This window comes from Chiroxiphia lanceolata, chromosome 4 (genome assembly GCF_009829145.1).
Source record: "Chiroxiphia lanceolata isolate bChiLan1 chromosome 4, bChiLan1.pri, whole genome shotgun sequence".
In the NCBI taxonomy this organism is placed as follows: Eukaryota; Metazoa; Chordata; class Aves; order Passeriformes; family Pipridae; genus Chiroxiphia; species Chiroxiphia lanceolata.
This window is the reverse complement of record NC_045640.1, coordinates 12009855-12031056: the sequence shown is the minus strand read 5'-3', so window position 1 is coordinate 12031056 and position 21202 is coordinate 12009855. Positions and strand designations below refer to the sequence as shown.

The window sequence follows — 21202 nt, the reverse complement described above, 5'->3', positions numbered from 1 at the left end:
TCAGCTTTTATCTCTTAAAACAGCAGTGAGAGAAGTTAACTGAGGTACTAGAAGAAATGTTTTCATAACCTTTCAGTGTTTGATAGATTCAAACACTTATGTCCCATATTCTAGAGAGGAGAAGTTACCCTAGAGCTTGGTTAGATTAGAGATGAGAGTTGGAATGGAGAAAAATTTTAGCCTGACTCCCATTTGATGATTACATTGAATGATTAAATATTCATTAAACAAGAATGAGGGGGAAAAAGAGAGAGAGGAAACAAAAATATTCATGATGCAGCACTGTTTTTGCCATCCACAAATGAAGAGAGAAACCTCAGCTGCAGTCCCTGACCTAATTATTGTTTAAATATTTAATATTGTGTTCACTGGAAGAAAGACACACATAGAAATTTTACCCCAAGTCTGCCTTCCCACGTAAATGTTTGAACTGCCAGGCTTTTCATGGTTGTGCTGTTTCTCAAAGGTAGGATATGTAAAAAAGCCCCAGCAAGATGAAAATGCTTTTAAAGCAAGGAAAGTAGGTTCCTCGTTTCTTCCCTTCCTTTCCTTTTTCACCTGCGCTGCTAAGTAGTTGACTTTTATGGTGTGTTTGACTTGGAAGTAGTTCTGAGCTTCCAGCATCCTGGATAAGTAAGCCAACCATACATGCATGATGGGGTTTAAGGAAGAAGGAGATCATGAGAGAGCAGGGTATTAAAATGACTATGCAAAATTTTGTTGTATAAACTTAAATATTTTTCCAAGTTCTAATCTGTTACAATAACCAGCAGAATATTTTTATTCTCTAGGTTTGGGTCAGTTCCAATATTTATGAACAGTGAGTATCAAATCTGTAGCCTAATAGTAGGGATGCCTTATCTTCACCCTGAATGTAGACTTCTGTTAAGTGGAGTTAATAACTGGTAGTTGGAAAAAAAGAGAACAGTAAATATTTCAAATAAAAAATTAAAGTTCAAGAATGCATCGTGTCATCAAGAGACCAATATTCCTGATCATTCAAAGAGCTGGCTATCTTGTACATTTATTTGTAATGAATACTTTGGTTTTGTGAAGTGTCAGCACCCAAGGAGATTAGCAAGCTCTACTGTGCTGGAAATGGTATATAAATTGATATACATTTCCAGAATTTTTTAAAAATTCAAGAGATTTAATAAATAATCACAAGGGAAATAAGAGCACTCTTAAGGAAACCTTCAATTTTAATACAAGATCTTATCTCATGCCCTTGGGTGGAACATATGTTAATATGTTAATAAAATAAATGTTAGGGCTAGAACTAAACATATTAAGGTGCAATTACTGTCAGGTTGATTCTAAAAATTATCCCTATTAACTTTGACACTTTGAGTTGTAATAATTTTCTGATACAGGCTGTTTTGAAATAAAATAACAGCCCAAGGGAAGAGTGAGTCTGTAAACCTTTTTTTTTAACTTTTTTTTTAATTCAGTGTTATTTTAAAGGATATTTTGTTGTAACCTATTTGTGTGCTATTCACATGATGTGGGTCACAGGACTTCAGTGTTAAAGTCAAGTGTCTGTTAAAAATTGCTTGCATCATTTGTAGAATAGCATTTTAGAGATGCCCATATTTAAAAAAAAATGCAGAGCTGTAATTTTAACAGTAAGGCCATGGTATGGTACTTTTTGTATTTTGCTGCATAAACTACATGTAATTTGATTAGCCTTCTGACATTGAGAGAATTGCACATACTTTTTAAATAGACTTAGAAACACAAATCAGTTTGTAACTGTCCTCCCCATCTCCCTTTCTCCCTTTCCTCTTGTCTTTTTGCCTTCCTTCTGTACTTTTAAGGTATCATTAGCTTTCTATTCAGTTTCCAGGAGAAATTACCTGAGATACAGCTCAGAGCCACAAAAGAGCAGCTAATCAGGGATAATCCTTGTTGAAAAAATGTGTATGTGCGGGATATTAACTCCTCTCCTGTATGCTTCAGGTCAGAGGTGTAAAAGGAGTCTTTCTGGCCAACCAGAAAATTAATGGGAAAGTTACGACTCTGATAACCTACAACAAAGGCCGTGACTGGGATTTTCTAAACCCTCCAGACATTGATATGAATGGCAAACCAACAAACTGCAAACCTGTAAGTGGTTCTTTTTTGTCTATCCTCTCTATAAAGTGCACAAGAATTATCTGTATGGTGGCATGTGCAATAGTTCCAACGGCCCGAGAGCTTTATGCTGAGTTTACCAGCCAAACTAGAAGACAAACCTACTTGTATTGCATGAGCTCTGGTTTCACAGGCTATTAGTCCAGTCATCTTGTAGAGTGAGTAGTCGGGGCTCTCTGTTGCACTGCATTTCATATTTTAAGTCACTTTGACACAAAGAGGACTTTTTTTTTTGTGTCAACCACACAACCCAGTTCAGAATAATCATGACAACAGTCATTTGTGTCTGGATATAAGGGTCACATCATGAGTTAAATAGAGTTTATCAATAATTTTTCTCTTTTCATCTTTCATATTTTTTCGTATTAAATCAAGGTTCCCTCTTAAAGGGAACTTCTTACGGTTGCTTGAAAATAAATACCACAATAACCTGCACGAAAAAGTCCTTTCTTTTTGTAAGACAATGTTATTTCTGTTTGTTTAGATGTCCCAATTACCCATAGTGTTTTGTTATTTGCAGGGCTATACTGAAAACCTTGTATTTTTCTCACTGACTCTCTGCTCCTGAGTACTCAAAACTCTGCATTGGTGGGCAAAATAAATGCTTGTGGTCCTGCCTCTGCCAGAGCTTTGTTCCCTCTCCACGTAGCAGAAATGGAAGGCTGGAGCTGCCGGTTCCTATTTGAAGAGTTCAAGACTGTGCTACAAGGTTCAAGTCTGCAGGGCTTGATCCAGATCATTTTGAGATGAGTGGAAAGATTGCAGTGGCAGTGGTTCCCAGGCGGTGCTGGCAGCCCGCTCCTGGTAAAGCTCATGGCTGGAATTGCTGTGAACAATGTGACCTTTTAGTGCCACTGCACAAAGGGCAAGAAACAGTAAGTTGCTTAGGAAGGAGAGATGATGTGTCCAAAAGTCGTTAAACTATTTTTCATACCGCTTTTTTACTAAAAAAGGCATTTTCAGTCCAAGCAGTTGTTTTTAAACATCATTTTACCGGTTACCTGGGACCAACAAACATGCAGTATTTGTTGCTGTTAGTTAGTTAGCATTTTTAAGCAATTATTCTGTCAGAAGGGGGTTTTATACAATAATTTCACACTGACTTCTTCGAGTATGGAAATCTTTTTGTTGAAACAATGGCACACTACACAGACATCATCAGAGATTCTTGTTAGAAAGTGAAGGTTGATATTTCAGACTGGAATTTGGCACCACGGGAAACAGCCATTCTTTTTCTCTGTGAAGACAAACATTGCTGAAGCTGCTCTCTCTCTGGGCTTTCATTATTGTAAGAGCATAACTGTTAGCCATTATTTGTAAAACCTGTTGTCTTCTTCTTCCCTCAAAAGCCTGATTGCTATCTTCACCTCCATCTCCGGTGGGCAGACAATCCCTATGTGTCGGGAACAGTCCATACGAAGGACACCGCACCAGGGCTCATAATGGGGGCAGGTAACTACATGACATTATATTTTAAAACTTGAAATGTGGTGGTGGCTCTTTGTAGAACTTTTGGTTTATAAGAATATGATGCTATGAACGTTGCCAAAATAAGGCTTTCCTGCAAAATAATCTTTTAGGGAATCTCTTGATCGAACAATTAAATAAAACTTAATTGAAGGCCCAGAGCTGTATCTTTTCAGACAGATCTATAACAAGTTCCTGGATACATTATGCTTTGCTGTGCTGCGTAGTACCTCCTTCCCTATTAGTGCAATGTGGAAGTGTGATGGTGGCTGAAGGATCTATCCTGAATTCTTTTTCTCTGGAAGTGACATGCAAGGCCTCCAGCATCATGAATTGTCCAGCAAAACTGATGTAAATGCTGGCCAAGCCTTTGTTTTTAAGCCTAGATACAGATAATTTGTCTTGTAATTTTTATTAGTTCCTTTCTGTCTAAAGAGAGATAAATTGAAAGAGACCTATGTGTCTCTGTTTTGGGAACAATGCTGGTTGTGGTTTTCCATTATAACATACATATGGAGTCATGTCACTCTGAAGTGGCATCTGATGAAATAAATTCCATTGCAGTGTTAAGCTCATCAAGAATAATACTCACATAACTCTGTTTTACTTTGTACCCTTGTGATCCCTCTATTAATTTTATTTAATCTTCTGTTTCTTTGTTTCAAAATTATCAAATCATTAACTGTTCTAAGTGCTTTTTTAAATAGCATTATTTTATTCTTGTGTTATGGATTATGTTTAGGTGGAATGCCACATTCTCTTTTCATAAAAGTATATCTGTTTTAATGAATAATGGCTTCTGGTTTAGCTTACCCTTGTCTCTATTCAAGAGTTTATTAAATTGAAAGTTTCCTGAGAATATCAAGGTGAGCATATTTGGTGTTTAAAGAGAATGACAGCTGCCAGTACTTCCATGTAACTGAAGATTTCAAGTTTCTCCCTAGCGTAAAGGGAGTTTAAAGTATTTTACTACAGACAGACCTACCTGGTGAAATGCTGCTATGTTTTTATTGATACAAATGAGACTAAGAATTTATACAGTGCCCTTGTAGATAGATTTCTAATATGTGTTCAGTTCACATTTTATGAATTCAAATGTTTCAAAAAATAACATCCATTTCAAATGTCTTCTTTTTACATAAAGATACTCCAAAAGTAGGTTCTTAATTTTAGCCCCATTGTATTGTGCCTAAATGCTTTCCAGTAGCAAATAAGGCATTGAGATTTAATTAGCTAGTCTGTTACTCCTATTTTGTTTTTCTTTCTTCTTGCACTGTAATCTGATGTGTTGAACTGATCTTTTGATGGGGATTTGTAGAGGTTTTTTAAGTCCACTCTTCTCTGAGACAGTATTAGGGAGGGCAGGTTGTAGAAGCATATTTTGCCCTTAACTCCCTTCTCAAATGGGGTGAGATTTTATTACTATCTGTGTCTTACTCTGCCAGGTAGGTAAACTTGTCAACAGTTTTCCTCCATGTGATCATGAGGGAGTGTTTTTGATAACATCCAAATATCATTAGGAACTGAACTAATATGTTAAATCTGACTTGGTTGCAAAGCAACCTACAGTGTAATGGGAATAGCACAGCAGCTGGCTAAAAACCCCGGGATGGATGGCGTGAAACTGGGAAACATTTACCTCAGAGTAGTGCATCCTTTTTCTTGTAGGTTGTGTAACTGCAAACAGAGAGAAGGGACTTTTTTTGTAGCCTTAAAAATTTTATATTAACTGCATCCCCTTGCCAACAGATGACCTGAATCAACTCTGATTTTGACTTGCATTTACATTATTTGGATGCTCAGGTCATCTGGATTCAGTGCATATGTTCAGTCTTACCTGGCAAACCTGATATCCTTGTAAACTTACACTTCTTATCAGAAATACTTTACATACAGTGAGCTTGAATTTCCTTTGGCCTGACCCTTGAAACTGATAATCCTATGCAAATCAACACAAGTACTGTGTTCTTAGCACATACAGAAATCAGATTATTTGGGCCACAACACATATTATTGGAATTTTAATGTTAGATTTAGAGAGAGCACATCTCTGGAAATGACTGAAGGTGATAAAGATCTGTGAATGTCTGCTGATCACACTATGTCTAGGAACCATCAGTGCCTTGTGCTGAAAAAAAGAGAAATGTATTGTGGGGGTGAAGTAGGTAAATAATTGCCAACAGAGAGATGAAAATACTAATACTCTGTCAAAATATTGTACAGTGACCTTATTAATAAGAATGTGTATAATTCTGATAATCAATTTTCAGGACCAGTGAGCAGGTGCTAAGAAGACCTACTTGGCAGTTGATGGAAATAGAGAATATTTACAAGAACCCCATTAGCTGAGAAAAATAAAGGACAATAAAGAATATGTTTTTTTTTTTCCTGAAAGTGTAACCATAGGGTAGAAACAAGTAATGCAAACAAGTGGATACAAGCTAGAAATATGGATTCTAACCATGAGAACCATGAGGTTCATGGTCTCAATTATAGCAGTGTGGCTATCAATCAAAAATAAAAAAAAATTCTTTTAACAAGGAGTTTGGCTTTTTTGTAGAAAGCGTATACAGCACAGCTGCTTGTGGTAATGGAAAAGCTAACCTGTGACTTAAGGACAGTTTTGATACTGTGCTTCAAAATCAGAGCTCAGAGACTACTGAATATTGTTTAATTAAAAAAAAATTAAATGGTGAACAGCATTAACACCTAGAGCGTTTGGGAAAATACAGTTAATAGGATTTTAAAATTACATCCTTTTAAACTCATATTTACAAATAAAAATTCTATTCTATTAAAGTTGAATAAATAGTTCTCAGGAATGCATATTTTTAGCTTATGTATATAGATAAATTGTGCAGACAGAATATTAAATTTTATAGCTGTATACAAAAGTGTGCTTCTAAATAACCGCTTTGCTCTCTTTAAGAAATGTGATAAGAGTTTGCATTTACAATTTGATCATGCATCTTAATATTGGCAACAACTTCTATTTCTCACAGCATCAGCTATGAAATGTGTGTCAATTCATGTGCAAATTTTTACTATAAACTTGCAAAAGACTTTTCTATGAAAAATGTTTAGAGAAGGATAGCTTTTTCAGGTGCTAGTTTACAATAATTACCTGTTTAGCTTCCAATCCGGACGGCAAATCAAGCAAGGAGTAAATTCTGCACATTCACAGAAATTGAGGAAGTGTTAGAAAAGTTCTGTTTACTTTTTGTTATGTCAGGCCCAAATACATTGCACACATTGTGATGAATTTCTATCATTTTTCACTAAAGTAGTATACTGGGATGCCTCTATAAAAAAGGATGAGGGAACAGGGAGGTGATTGAGCATTTCCCAGTGCATTTTGTCGTGAATATCCTGCAATTCCTTTGAATTTTTCTCACATCAACGTGTTCCTCAGTTCTGATTCCCCACTTCCTCAGCTGAACACATCTTCAGCTTGCCAGGCAAAAACTATCTGTGTGGGACATTTAAATACAAATTGGTTGTATATTTGTTCTACACTGTGACTACAAGCTTACAAACCATGAAATTTTAGCTTATTGTGCATTGCCTGAAGAGATGTTATGACTGTATTAATTACCAATAATCCAGGCAAGGCACATGTCTCTTTTTGGAGTTGGTAGGTCTGCATGTATGCTAAATTTAAGTGACTGGAAAAGATTTTCCATATTAGAAGGATTATCTAGGTGTTGCATATGGGGATTATTTCTTCTCACAGTAAGCATGTCTAAAGTCACATATAAAAATATGGGTAAACACAGTAAGTAGCACTTAAAACATGCAAATTAATGGTAAATTGTAAATGAAAGTAATCTCCTATATTTCACAGAATCACAGAATCACAGAATATGCTGAGTTGGAAGGGACCCACAAGGATCATCGAGTCCAACATCCAAATGCTTCTTGAACTCTGTCAGGCTTGGTGCTGTGACCACTGCCCTGGGGAGCCTGTTCCAGTCCCAACCACCCTCTGGCCAAAGAACCTCTTTCTAATATCCAATCTAAATCTCCCCTGACACAACTTCAGGCCGTTCCCTTGGGTCCTGTCACTGGACCCAGTAGGAACCTTCCAAAATGCTTGAGCAAAGATTTTTAATTACCCTCTTGAAATCTCTATGTTTTTCACAGCTATACCACCTTTCTAGAGGGCTTGGCTGGACATCAGTCATCACTAAAATACATTGCTTTCTTTCACATCCCTGTGCTAAACTGTCATGTGCAAAGTCTCAGACAGCTTGGAGTACTATGTTAAACAGTAGTTAATGCCTCTGTGTTCTGGTTTTTGGGACTGCCACCCTTGCAAGGATGGAACTTGTGATTTTACCCAGTTACTTCAAATCAGCCTTTACTCAGGAGGAGTAAAAAGAAAAAGAATTTCCTGTATCCCAAAGAAAGGTTTGAAAAGATTTATAAGAATGCAAGTAACAGAAATGAAAAATGACCACCCTTAATAAAAAACTCAAAAATGCAGGCCATTTCCTTTTGCTTCCTGAATAGAAGCAGCAAGATGTCTGAGCATAACAACAGCAGTCATAGTGACTCAGGACAAGAATCCATGTAACACAGTATCCTGGCTGTGTTGGTGAGAAGAGCCTTTGGGGGAGTGTTTAAGGACAATTCAGGTGTAAATGGTCCCCCAGGCCTTGGTTTGGAGAAGACACACACATGAGAGACTTCTTTCCTGCCCCTGTCATGTAGTTACAAAAAGAATATAAAATAGTATGAGACAAACTTGAGAAGCTTCTGTATTACAAACAAAACTTCATGAAACTGGATGGGAAACACTCTGTCGTGTCAGAGGAGTTTTCAGGTCATTTAAATCAAAAGTGATGTTAAAAAGATACCTTTTATAGCTCTGGCTAATACAACCTTGTCATGGTTTAAGCCCAGCTGGCCACTAAGCACCACAGAAGCTCACTCCCCCTCCGGTGGGATGTGGGGAAGAGACTGGAAAGGTAAAAGTGAGGAAACTCGTGGATTGAGATAAGAACAGCTTAATAATTGAAATAAAATAATAATAATTTAATAAGAAGGAAAATAACAAAGACAGATAAATAAAACCCAAGAAAGACAAGTGATGCAAATCAAAACAGTTGCTCACTTCCAACCAGCCGATGCCCAGTCTTTTCCTGAGCAGTGGCCCCCACACCAACCTCTCCCCCATTTTGTTGCTGAATGGGATGACATATGGCCTGGAATATCCCTTGGGTCAGCTGAGGTCAGCTGTCTTGGCTGTGTCCATTTCCAATATCTTGTGCACCCGTGGACTCCTCTCTGGTGGAGTGGAGTGAGGACTAGAAAAGGCCTTGACTTTGTGTAAGCACTGCTCAGCAGTGACAAAAACATCCCTCTATCATCCACTTCAGTACAAATCCAAAACACAGCCCCATACTAGCTGCTATGAAGAAAATTAATTCTACCCCAGCCCAAACCAGCACATGCCTGCAGTTGATCACCAATTCCAGGCACAGTAACTTTTTCAGTATGAACGTGAGTTGCCTTCAGTGTATTAGATTACATTTACTTGTTACCCCAGATGAATTTTGAGATCTAACACAGACCTACTAAAATTATAGAAAAGTTTCTGTGTTGTAGTGGCACACTTGAGGAGTTACTGCAGATATTTACAGCTGTAATAAGAAGCACAGATTTTGGTGTTGCTCACTAGGCAAAAAGGACACCGATATTTGTGGGTGTGTGGTACAGTCCAAACACTTGGTAGGTGGGAATGGTACTTAAACATTGTAGATGTTGCCTTCCAGTCTTGGGTGAGCAGAATTTGTCTGTTTCTCCCCTTCTGTGTCACTTGATCACAATGGCAGTTGTGCACGTGTTGTTGACTGCCACACTTACCACAAATATGTTTTATAATTTTCAGATATGGGATGGAAACATTCAGAATGTCTCAGTTCTATTATGAGTGCTGCAGTGGCTTTGCATTTGTTTATTTGCAGTGTTATTAATGTCAGGATTTTTTGCACTTAATTTGATGCAAATTGAGGCTGATGTAAAGGGGTTTATGGGGTGTCATTACATGTGCTTTGTTTAGTTAGCTGGCTTATCCAATAACACGACACACTATGAGGCAGCTAGAGCCTAGAATTATGCACTTTATTTTAGATCTCAAAAAGTACAAAATATTCCACATCATTGACATTATTTTTTATTAGAGTATTAAAAAATAAAGTTAAAACAATGTAACTTAAAATAGAGAAAACTCATAACTCTTGTCACATTAAATAGAAAGGTTTGCTAATAAAGCTGTACGGAGTTCACTTAGTTCTTTATTCCAGTTCTACTTTTTCAGGCTAACAGCTTTCAGTGATATCTGTTGCTTAAGAAAGTTATCACATATCCCTGTGTGTTCCTGGAAATTTCCTTCTGTATGTCACCTCTCAGATTTGGCTGCGGGGCTGCTTCCCACAGCAAATAGCCCCTTGTGCTTTGCAGGAGCTTCCCTGTCTTCCCTAGTTCTGCAGGTTTTCTGCTTTTGGCCTCAACTGCCTTTTCTTTCTAAATCCACTGACACTGTTTTTCAGCAAGACATCTTCTGCAGGACCCACAGAGCAAACTCCAACTGCATTGAAAAGTTTTATCATTCCTTACAGAAATGTTTTCTTAATCTGCTTGAAGACTTGACTTTATAAAGTTTGCAAAATTATGTCATATAATTGTGTCTCCCAGAAAATCTGGAAGTCGTGAAAATTACAGCCTTCATTTATGACACAATTAAATACTGTGTTTGCAGTCAGAAGCTCCTGCATGCACCACTTCTGGACGTTCACCCTTGGCCCGGGGATGGATTACTTTCAAGGGTCAAACAGCACTTAAGTCCCTTTTCCCAAAGGAGTACCCCAGACTCGGTGCTGTTGTTCATCAGTTGTTTGCCAGAATGGAATTATAAACGAGCCCACCAACTCCTTTTGCTCATTTATCAAGAAAAGGCAGTGAAGGTAAAACCAGAACTAGGAGAAGTTCATGTCTGTCTTTTGACAGAGCTGCAATTACAGCACTGTTGCTAATATATTTCAGTCATTACCGTATCAGCTGGATAGAAAAGGCTTTTTAATGAAGCACAAGTTGATGCTGTTTAGTTTACAGACTAATTTTCCATTAGCAAGGCAATTTACCACTGAACTCTTTAAAGTGCAGATCCATAGCAATTCCTGAAATAAAGACCTACTCATGCAAGTAGATTTTAGTAAGTGGTGAAAAGAGGTAGAATAAACAGCATTTATCCAGAAGCAAAACTAACACTACATTAATTAAAGATATCTATGCAAAAAAAAGAGTATAGATTGCCAGCAATACTTTAGATTCTAGCAAGCAAATAAATATTTCTGTTCTCAGCTGTCCCATAGAAAACATTCCATGAATAACTCCAGAAGCACAAGAATATACCGATTTGCAGATGCATATACCAGTGAAAACTATACAGAGGAAAGTAAGAATGACAAAAGAAATATATTTTGTGTGAGCAGTGAATCAAATCTCTTCCCTTCCTTTAACCCTGGGAAGGTGATTTCTCATTCATATCTCCTTCTGGTAAGCAGATTAATCTTAAAGCTGTATTTGGAGAGAAAATATAACTGAATTCATGTGTGAAGCTTACCTTTTGAAATTGTCTCATTAGGTAGTATTCACGGGAGGTTTAGGTTGGCTATTAGAAAAAGATTCTTCACCCAGAGGCTGGATGGGCACTGGAGCAGGCTCCCCAGGGAAGTGGTCACAGCACCAAGACTGACAGAGTTCAGAAAGCATTTGGACAATGCTCTCAAGCACATGGTGTGACTCTTGAGGTGGTCCTGTGCAGGGTAAGAGCTGGACTCGATGATCTTTGAGGGTCCCTTCCAACTGAGTATATTCTATGATTTTATGATTCTATGACTTTATCATGATTCATTGTTGGAGTTTTTTTCTCTTATACCAGAAGATCTGCCTAAATGAATGCAACATGAGTGTGAACAAAACCCATAGTATTCCAAGGACTACTGGACAGAATAAAATCAAAGTTTGAATCTGTTTTTTTAAAAAAAATTGACCTTTAGTTAGGTCTTTGCTCTTTTGTCCTTAACACTGATGATGTGGTTGTAGCTTTCTGTCACTTCTGTCATGGAGGTTTCATTTTGATTGCTGGGCCTTTGTTTCTAAAAGCTAAATAGCCTTATGCAAAAATAATAACTCTTCTGTGAACCGTGTGATCTCCCTTGCCATCCCTGCTGCTTGGACCAACTCACCAGGCAGAGCGTTGGGAAGGTGAGCCCGTGCCAGACAGGCCCCAGTGCTGAATTAGAGCTGGGCAGTTTTTTGAAGAGGAAGATGTTTGTGGGGAAAGAATAGGAGCTATTCACTCCAGAGTTACCCATTTCCCTTTCCTTCCCACTTGGAGTAACTGCTGTCACATCCAATAGCAGTCACGTGTGTCATCCCTGCACTTTGAATCTAAGCTGGTTTTGGCACATTTTTGATCTTACAGGTTGTTACACTCCAGATTTAAGCTATAAGCTGCCCAGAGTGGTTACATTTTATTGAAGACTTTTTCAAAGCCTTGTAGTTCATTATAACCACAAATTAGCGTCCAGAGAAAGAGTCACACACTCTTCTCTAAGAGAAATTCTTCTAATTTAGTGAGAAAAATAAGATATTTTGGCAAAAGGTTTTACAGGAGTAAAATACAACCAAGGAAAAATATTTCACTAAAGCACTCAGCACAAAGACCCCTTCCACAGTAAACACCTATTGGAAACAATCAATATACTAGCTTTAGTAAAACACAATTCATTGGTTTTAAGTTACTTACAAGAGAAGGAAAAGAGGTAAAAGAAGAAAACAGATTAAAAGAGTAAAGACAGAAAGAAGAAAGAGTGAAGGAGAGAGAGGAAAGGAAAAACAGTTACTGACAAGATCTGATGGTTCACATGGTTCAGGTTGCAGGAGAGGAGAGAAGAGGCTCACATGGAGTCTCGTATTTATGGAGTTCAGTTTTCCCTCCCAGGCAGGATACCCGGTCAGTGCCTTCCATGCCCGAGTGAGTTGTGCTGTAGCCAGTCACAGGCTCCAGGGGCATGGTGTGAGCGGGCAACCAGCAGGTCTGCCTTGACTGAGAGCTGGCTACAGGGCCTTTGTCTCTGCCATGTGCTCTGCATGGGCTCAGCCGTGTTGGCTCTGCCATGTGCTCTCAGCAGGCTTTATGTGCAGGCCTTACCGTGTACCTGCAGGTCTAGGCCCAGCCCTTCCCACACACACTCACAGTGAGTTGGTTCCGACCCATATCAATAATTCAGTGAGATTTGGATCCAGTATCTGACACAGGTCTTACATCTACTTCGTCCATAGGAGTTTGGTTCTTAGGCAGGTGGTCAGTCCACACAGCTTCATCCATGTCATACTGACCTTGTCAAATCTTATTACCTACAGGAATAGGGTCTTTTTTTTTTCAAAATGACATGACCAACTAAATCTGTGCTGAATTATTTGATAAATGAGAGAGTGAAGTGGGTTGGAAAAATGAAAACCCAAGAAGGTGCAGCGGTATCTTCTGAAATATCACATGCAATTGAAAGAAAATAACTGACTCCTATAAATTCCCTGATTCAGTATAAATATCTTAATCCTGTCCAGGATGTATTTAGGGTTAAATAATGTAGAGTTATACAACTAAACAGTGGACCACATGCAACCTTGATGGTCTAAATAGAACATATATTTTGAGCAGTGAGAACTGTCATTCCTCTTGGGAACCTTTCAGTGCTAGTGAGGACATTCTGCATAAACAGATCTGTTTTAGTGGTTAAAATCAGCTATTTATATAACACACAAGTGGAATTTCATACTGCTATCCTAATCTCAAGTGTTTTCTTTCACCACCTCTTCTGTTTAAGAGGATCTGGTAGCTTTCATCTTATTTCTACTGTAAAAACATGCAAACCATATATTTAAGTCAAAATCCCCTGGAGAACAGCATTTAGAAGAAATGTGGTGCCATGATTGCTTCTCCCCTAGAACACTGTAAACTGCCTGGTGGTTTAATAGTTTGCTATTTGAAATACCGCAAGTTAAAAGATGGTGATCTCAGTATTTGGGACTGCATCTATGATCATCTTCCACAAGTTTAACACTTCTGTTAGATTTGCAGCAATCTGAATTCTCCTCATTACTTTTTGTCAAAATATTCAGTAGCTTCCTAGTCAATATTTAGATAAATCAAGTCATTCTGCTTTCAATTCTTTTGCAGTTACACTATTTTTCAAAAGCCCTGTCCCCTCTTTTCAGTGTTACATATTTGACCAGATTCTAGATTTTGCTATCACTTCATCAAGTCTTACAGATAAAATATTTTATTTTAACATTTTGAGTTCAACGTGAATACTTTTATAGGCTATGATTAGGGTTCAGGTAAAGCTTTTGAGTTCATGGATATTTCATACTTGTATCTTAAATACGTGTTGTTTTATAATAGTTTCTCATCATGCAGCGACAAAACTAAAACATTGGTTTGTCTTCTGCATTTCAGTATTTGAATCAAGCCTCATTGCTCCCACCAATGGACAAGACAGTAATGGAAAGGAAGATTTTGAAAGTGTACATATTTTTTTTTTTAAAGGATTTTGCTGGTCCTACCAGAAATTAAGTAAGCCTGATCACCTGAGTTTAGTTCTTGCTTTGACTTGGAAACTTCTTGCTGCAACTAGCATCAGGACTAGATCCAATCCTCTTGCTCATTTGGGTGCAACACTTGTTTTCTCCTGTTTTGTGACAGGTAACCTGGGGTCCCAGCTGGTTGAGTATAAAGAGGAGATGTACATAACATCTGACTGTGGGAACACGTGGCGTCAGGTAGGAAACATAAATTATCAAGGAGCCTGGAAATAATTTTAATGTACCAAATGTGATGAATTTTATAATGCTTAACTATCTCCATTTTGCTTGGAAACTAAGAGATTAAAGAGATGAAAATATTCAAATTTCATTGGAACCTGACAGCCTGATAAATTTGAGTCTTTGCAAATCCCTTCTTAAAGATCTTAAAAGTATCTTATGCAAAAAACATAGTGTCTGTTTAGTTTTTTAAGAATTTAAATAATCTTCCTATTATAATGATGAATTGGACTTGGGCTAGACCTTGCAGTACAAACATTCCAAGCTAAAAGAGATGGCTTAGGTACAAAGGCAGAAATTCTTCAGCTTCATAGTCTGAAAACTGTTATTTAAGCATAAACTTTGTTCTTCATTGAAACTGAGTGAAAACATATTTTCAAAAAAAAAAATAAACTTTTTAATGTCTGTTAGTATGATTTAATAAATTCAGGGAATACAAATACCAAAGTATTAAAAAGAGAACAGTGATGTGGTAATGCTATCTGAATTCTGGATGTCTTTTGCTTCCACTGCCTAGAATCAGTTAAAGCATTGCACATTTATTATATATCCTAAACTGCCTTGTCTCAGTGTGGTGGGTTTACCCTGGCTTAATGCCAGGTGCTCATCAAAATCACTTTATCACTACCCTCGTCAGCTGGACAGGTGAGAGAGAATATAAAAAAAACTTGTGGGTCAAGATAAGTCACCAGTTACTGTCATGGGCAAAACAGACTCAACTCGGGAAAGATTAATTTAATTGCCAATAAATAACAGAGTAGGATAGTGAGAAATAAACCCAAATTTTAGAATACCTTTCCCCCACCCTTCCCTTCTTCCCAGCTCAGCATTATTCACAGATTTACTGCCTCCTCCCCCCAGCAGCACAGGGGGATGGGAAACAGGGTCTGCGGTCAGTTCACCACACGTTTTCTCTACTATGCGTTCCTCCTCATGGGGAAGACTCCTCACACTCTTCCCCTGCTCCAGTGTGGGGTCCATCCCACAGGAAATAGTTCTTTATGAACTTCTCCAGTGTGAGTCCTTCCCATGGGTTGTAGTTCTTCATGAACTGCTCCACCATGGATCCCTTCCACAGGGTGCAGTCTGTCAGGAACAGGCTGCTCCAGCGTGGATCCCTCATGGGGTCACAAGTCTTACCAACAAACCTGCTCCAGCGCGGGCTTCCCATGGGGTCACAGCCTCCTTTGGGCATCCACCTGCTCCGTGGGCTGCAGGGGGATCTCTGCCCCACCATGGACCTTCATGGGCTGCAGGGGCAGAGCTACCTGAGCATGGCCTGCACCATGTGCTTTCGGGGAACCTCTGCTCTGGCAGCTGGAGCACCTCCTCCCCTCCTGCACTGACATGGTGTCTTGAGGGCTGTTTTACTTACATATTCTCTACTCTTCTCTCCTGCTGCAGTTGCTGTTGTGCAGGTTTCCCCCCACCTTCTTAATTACATGATCCCTGAGGTGCTACTGCTGTCCGACTGGCTTGACCTCGGTCGGTGACAAGTCCATCCTGGAGCTGGCTGGTGTTGGCTCTGTTTGGACATAGGGAAGCTTCAGGCAGCTTCTCAGAGAAGCCATGCAAACCCAATACACTCAGCAATGCATATTCACAGGGATACTTTCTTTCTATATATATATATGGCAACAATACACAATATGATGTGGATTCTACTTATAATGTGTATCCAGGAGAGAAAAAAAACCACCCTCAAAGGACTAAAGCATGTCAAAAAATAATTTCATTTCAGTTAAAATAGTGGGTTAGTGTTTAGCTGTAATCAAATTTAGTTATTTTCTGAGAACAATTAAATGTGAAAATGTTCTCGGTAGTGTTACTGAGCTTGGGGAATTTAAGGTTAAAAGAGGAAAATACAGACAGTTTCTTATATTGCTATTGTAGGATGCCATTAATACTCTGCTTTTAAAAGGACTTTTAAAGAGGAATGTGTTATTTTTGTCATGAGAATGTCTTTTGATGTTTAAAAGATAAAATTTTATGCCAAATCCCTTCTTGAAACCTAGAATATGATAAATAGGTGTTTAAATGCAAAAGTCTTCCAGGATTTACAATGGGTACTGTGTTTTTCAATACTTCATAGAGGTCTCTCTCATAATTTATTGTCAGCATTTGCCAAAGTTTTATAGTTTTTCTGGTGTTAAAAATAGGAAGAAAAGAGTGAAGGGGATCAAATCCATATTTTACTGCTTTTTATTTGTAAGACACTCAGGTAAATGATGTGTTGCGACTTGACCCTAAGGTGCCTATTCATGCTGTAAAACCAACCATAAACTGATCCCTCATTGTGACAGTCGAAATGGAAAACACCATTGCTAGCTTTATTTTAATTAAAACTACTTCAAAGCCTTTGAAAGAGCTTGCTCAATCCTAATATTTGCAATCAGAATTAAATAGTAGATTATTGCATGCATTTTATGGCCTCACTGCTCGCGACCAAACAGTTCTTCCAGATGACAACAGTACATTTTCTTTCTCTGTTGGAGTTCATACAATGAGAGAGAAGGCTTCAGTCAGGTGATATGGGAATTTAAATAATTCAGTAAACTGCAGTCTTGTGAGCTGGTGGATGCAGAACAAATCCCAGGCTTCGACACAACTCTTCATCTGAGTTTAAGTTTCTGACTTGGAGACTTTGTGGTTGTCATTAGTGAGTGCCTGGCACCTTTGTCATGTGCTCACAAAATGTTGCAGGGCTGTTCACAGTCTAGAAGGGGAGCAGTCTGTTGTTTGTGTATAGAGGCAGAGCAGTGCAGAAAAGTAAACATGAGATTTAGGAGAAAAGGCAGTTCAAGGAATTAATTAAAAACTTTCTTGAAATAATAGCAGTATTGGTTCATAGGAATATGGAACTATGGGGAAGGTCAAAGATCATGTAATTCAACCATGTGCTCTGAGACAACATCAAATGTACTAGGAACATCTCTGCAAGAACTGTTTGTTAATCCTTCACTGTAGGAGATTCAGGCTACATGGTGTTTCACCATTCTTCATAGATTTTTCTGAATATTTTACATAAGCTGACTGTTCCTTTTGCTCTTGTTCTTACAGTTTCACAAATTCTACAGGGTGATTTCTTCTTATCTTTAGAGAGGAGTGGTTTCCTGTCATCTTTGAATAACTTTAGATGTTGAAAGGTGATTATAAGGTCTATACTGTAGGGATTTTCCCGTTGGAAGCAGCAAACTCAAATTCGCTGATTTTCCTAGTGAATCAAATTTTTGAAGTGGTTTTTTTTTGTTGTTCTTCATTTATTAGACTGTCTAATATGACATGCCTCTCCTGAAACATGGTAAAACTGAATGCGAAATTACAAATTTTATCAGTACTAAACAGAAGAAAATGATTGCCTTTGAGGTTTTGACATTACTGGCACCCCATTTCAGAAGATTTCTATTCCTTGCAGAAGCATCACATTGTTGATGCAAATCCAGTTTGTGATTCTTAACTGGAGCCACTCCCTGAGTTTGTAATACATTCTCACTTTAACAACAATCTGCTGATCATTTTCTTTCCATAATTTCTTAACCAGCTGTATATACTTAGATGATTTTAAGGCTCATGGAGGTTCTTTTTGCTCTCTACAATTACCTGAAAGATAATTGTTGTAAAAAGGTGGGGATTGATCTCACCTCCCAGGTAGCAAGCAATAGGACAAGAGGAAACAGCCTCATCTTGCACCAAGAGAGGTTTAGATTGGATATAAGGAAAAATTTCCTCACTGAAAGGATGGTCAGGCATTGGAACAAGCTACCCAGGGAAGTGGTTGAGTCACCATTCTTGGAAGTGTTCAAATAACATGTGGATATGGTACTTAGGAACATGGTTTAGTAGTGGACTTGAAAGTGTTCAGGGTTCATGGTTAGACTCAATGATCTTAGAGGTCTTAATGATTCTATAATTCCGTGATTTCACCTGAACCCATATTTCCATAGCTTGCGTATGGTGTGGTCATTGGAGAGTTCAGGAAGACTTACGTATAAACACGGGAGTTCTGTGAAATTAAGTAAATACTGGGGATAAATGGAAATGTTTGGGGAAATAATGGAAGTTTGGTGAGGAGGATTATAAATGCAGTCAGGTGATGTGCAGCTTGTGTGTCAAAACCCACATATATTGTTGTTTGGCCTTATGTGCTGGCCAAGTAGGTCTGTGATAGAGGCATACTATCACACATGCTTGAGATCCCCTGAAAGATCAAAGCAGAGTGGTAAATTATGGCTGAGCAAATCCCTGAAATACGTGTGAAAACAGCAGGATGGGTGATCCTTTTGCATGGACTGAGTTCTTCAGTTCCTGCATTACCACTTATGTGTCTCTGCCCAGGTGCTGCTTCAGCCTCTGGTTGGCCAGGTAATGAGAATAAATCTACTCTTTGCATTTTGTCTGTGGTTTTGTGGTTGTTCCTGTGTCCTGACTCTACCAGCTCATGCAAAAAGTGAAAACAAGGACTGTGATTATAAGTAACCACAATATCACTTGGGTTGGCAGTAGTTCTTCTGCCTTTCTATTGCATGGTGCCTGAGCTGCTTGTTGGAATATCTTGAAACCATCACTCTTTTTTTAAGAAAAACTGAAATTTGTAGCTGTATACTGTACAACATTGCACTGCAAATAGCAGTAGTTTAGGAGCTGATTGATAAGCAGGTTAGACGTCCATGCAGCAACAGTGAACTGGTCTGTAGGAGAAGGGAATCTCACCTTGACACTATCATGAACTATGTGGGCTTAGAATCAGAATCGTAGAGTCATAGAATTGTTTAGGTTGGAAAAGACCCTTAAGATCATTGAGCCCAACTATAAAAATAAGTGCCATGTGGACCATGAAGGCATAGGCTATGGTGAACTCATGGAACAGGTAAGTTTATTTGAAAGGCTTCCCTTCTGTTCTACCAGCAAAACAGTATCACAAAATGAATAAATGAACATCAAATATTAGGATACTCTGTTAAATGCTAAGGATGACCTTGTGTATATATATAAGTGGGTTTATCTCTTTAAAATACTAATTTCTGTTCACAGTTGTGGTTGCTGTTGCTATTTCAACAGCGTCTGTTACAACACTGTATTTGAAATAGGACAGAGTAAGAGAAAGGTCTGGCTTTCAAAAGAAATGGCATAAATCAAAGGAAAAGAACAGCAAAAACCTTTCATATTTGGTCTGCTACCAAAGTAGCTCTTGTAGCAGCAAAATGCTTGGTTAAGCTAATAAACAGAAAGCCTGTTGTATGTCTAGGAACTGAATCTAGATCTCTGGAACTTTAGTCTAGTGCTTTTTTTTATTGGAATATTATTTCTCTGTGTTAAATTCTTTTGCATCAAAGCAACTTGGAAAACTTTGTTTAAGCGAGAATACTTGTTTTCCTGCAGACATCTCAAGAGATGGCTGGTAACAACTTTAGCACACCAAAACAGGCTAAAATTCCAGCCTTTTAACTCTAGGAAGGTCCTACTGGCTCATTCTGTGTAGGAAACTTCCATTTCCAGCTTTGAATCTAGAAATGGATGACACTCGATGAGAGAAGCAAGTGACTTTGGGAATTTTTGGTTATTTTTGAAACTTCTGCATTGCAGAGTAAAATTGGATCATTTCAATGTGCTTTCACTGATTTCATGGAGTTTTAATAATTGCGCCCAACAGATATTCTGACCTGAAATAGCTGCTGAAGTTGTTGGGACAGACCCAGAAAAAGAAACATTTAGAGCAGAGGGGACAGCGGAAGAGAATAGAAGATGATATTATGATTATAAGGCATATAACGTGCTTGAAAAATTACATAAATAAGTCATAAAAATCTTGTTCCTTCGTGGCTGTCTATTAGTAAGGATCACAACACATTTGTTGCCTGGCTTTAGTTAGTGGAGTGACAAATATCAAAATTTGTGGTTTGCTGTGAACAGGTATGTTCTTGGTTTTGAACTTCAGCTCTGACACTGGGACCACCTTTGCCTAAATCCTTTGCAAACTGTCTTGTTTTCATTTCCAGAAAGCAGAGATAAATATTTACTTTTATGCATGAAATTGTTAATTCTTTTCAATGTACTGAAGATGAAGGGTTGCTTTCATAAGGAATTTCATACAGTTTGGTTATAAAATGTTTGAAGTATGTGCAAGAAAAGCATGATATAATGATGGCATTGATATGTGTGTAATGTGTCTGCTGTGCTAAAGCAGGATACTAAAATGATACATAGGGAACTGCCATGCTGCTTCTCTGGGAAAACCTTATTTGGATAAACTGGTACAGATACCAGCTTCCTTTATCCTCATTATGATGCTGAAGCTTTGGGACACTTCATGTCCCAGCATGAACTGTTGCATTTTGATTTGAGCAGAAGTTCAAACAAAAGTTTAGAGGAGGATCGAAACTCTGCTTGCTTTTCTGACTCCAGCTGATCTCATCCTTTTGAAGTGCATCTAAAATTAATGTCTATCCTTTACTGAAATCTCTTCTAAAATATGCAACTGTGTAGAATAAGTAGATAGGACTATAAATGCCTTATATCAGGGTTTTGCCTGTAAGTTTGCAACATTGAAGAACTGATCAGACACTTGAAACCCTAGGATTCCCATAAAATATGTTCTTACTAGATGAGAGGAAGACTGAATTCTCAACCCAAATTAAATGCTTACTATTTTTTGAAGTAATTGTGGGTGTGCTTTAGGATATTTCCACTGAAGCTCTGGTTCAGTCTTGCT

General features: G+C 38.2%; 1 protein-coding gene across 9 annotated transcripts in view; it reads left to right on the top strand.

Annotated features, from left to right (window-relative positions):
• Positions 1 to 21202, top strand: part of SORCS2 (sortilin related VPS10 domain containing receptor 2) — a 598972-nt gene that overhangs the window by 516371 nt on the left and 61399 nt on the right. For all 9 annotated transcript variants that reach the window (XM_032685842.1, XM_032685841.1, XM_032685845.1 and 6 more), the window contains 3 exons: positions 1960 to 2106; positions 3483 to 3585; positions 14375 to 14451. In XM_032685842.1, the coding sequence (XP_032541733.1) occupies positions 1960 to 2106; positions 3483 to 3585; positions 14375 to 14451 (327 nt within the window). The remainder of the gene's footprint in view (positions 1 to 1959; positions 2107 to 3482; positions 3586 to 14374; positions 14452 to 21202) is intronic.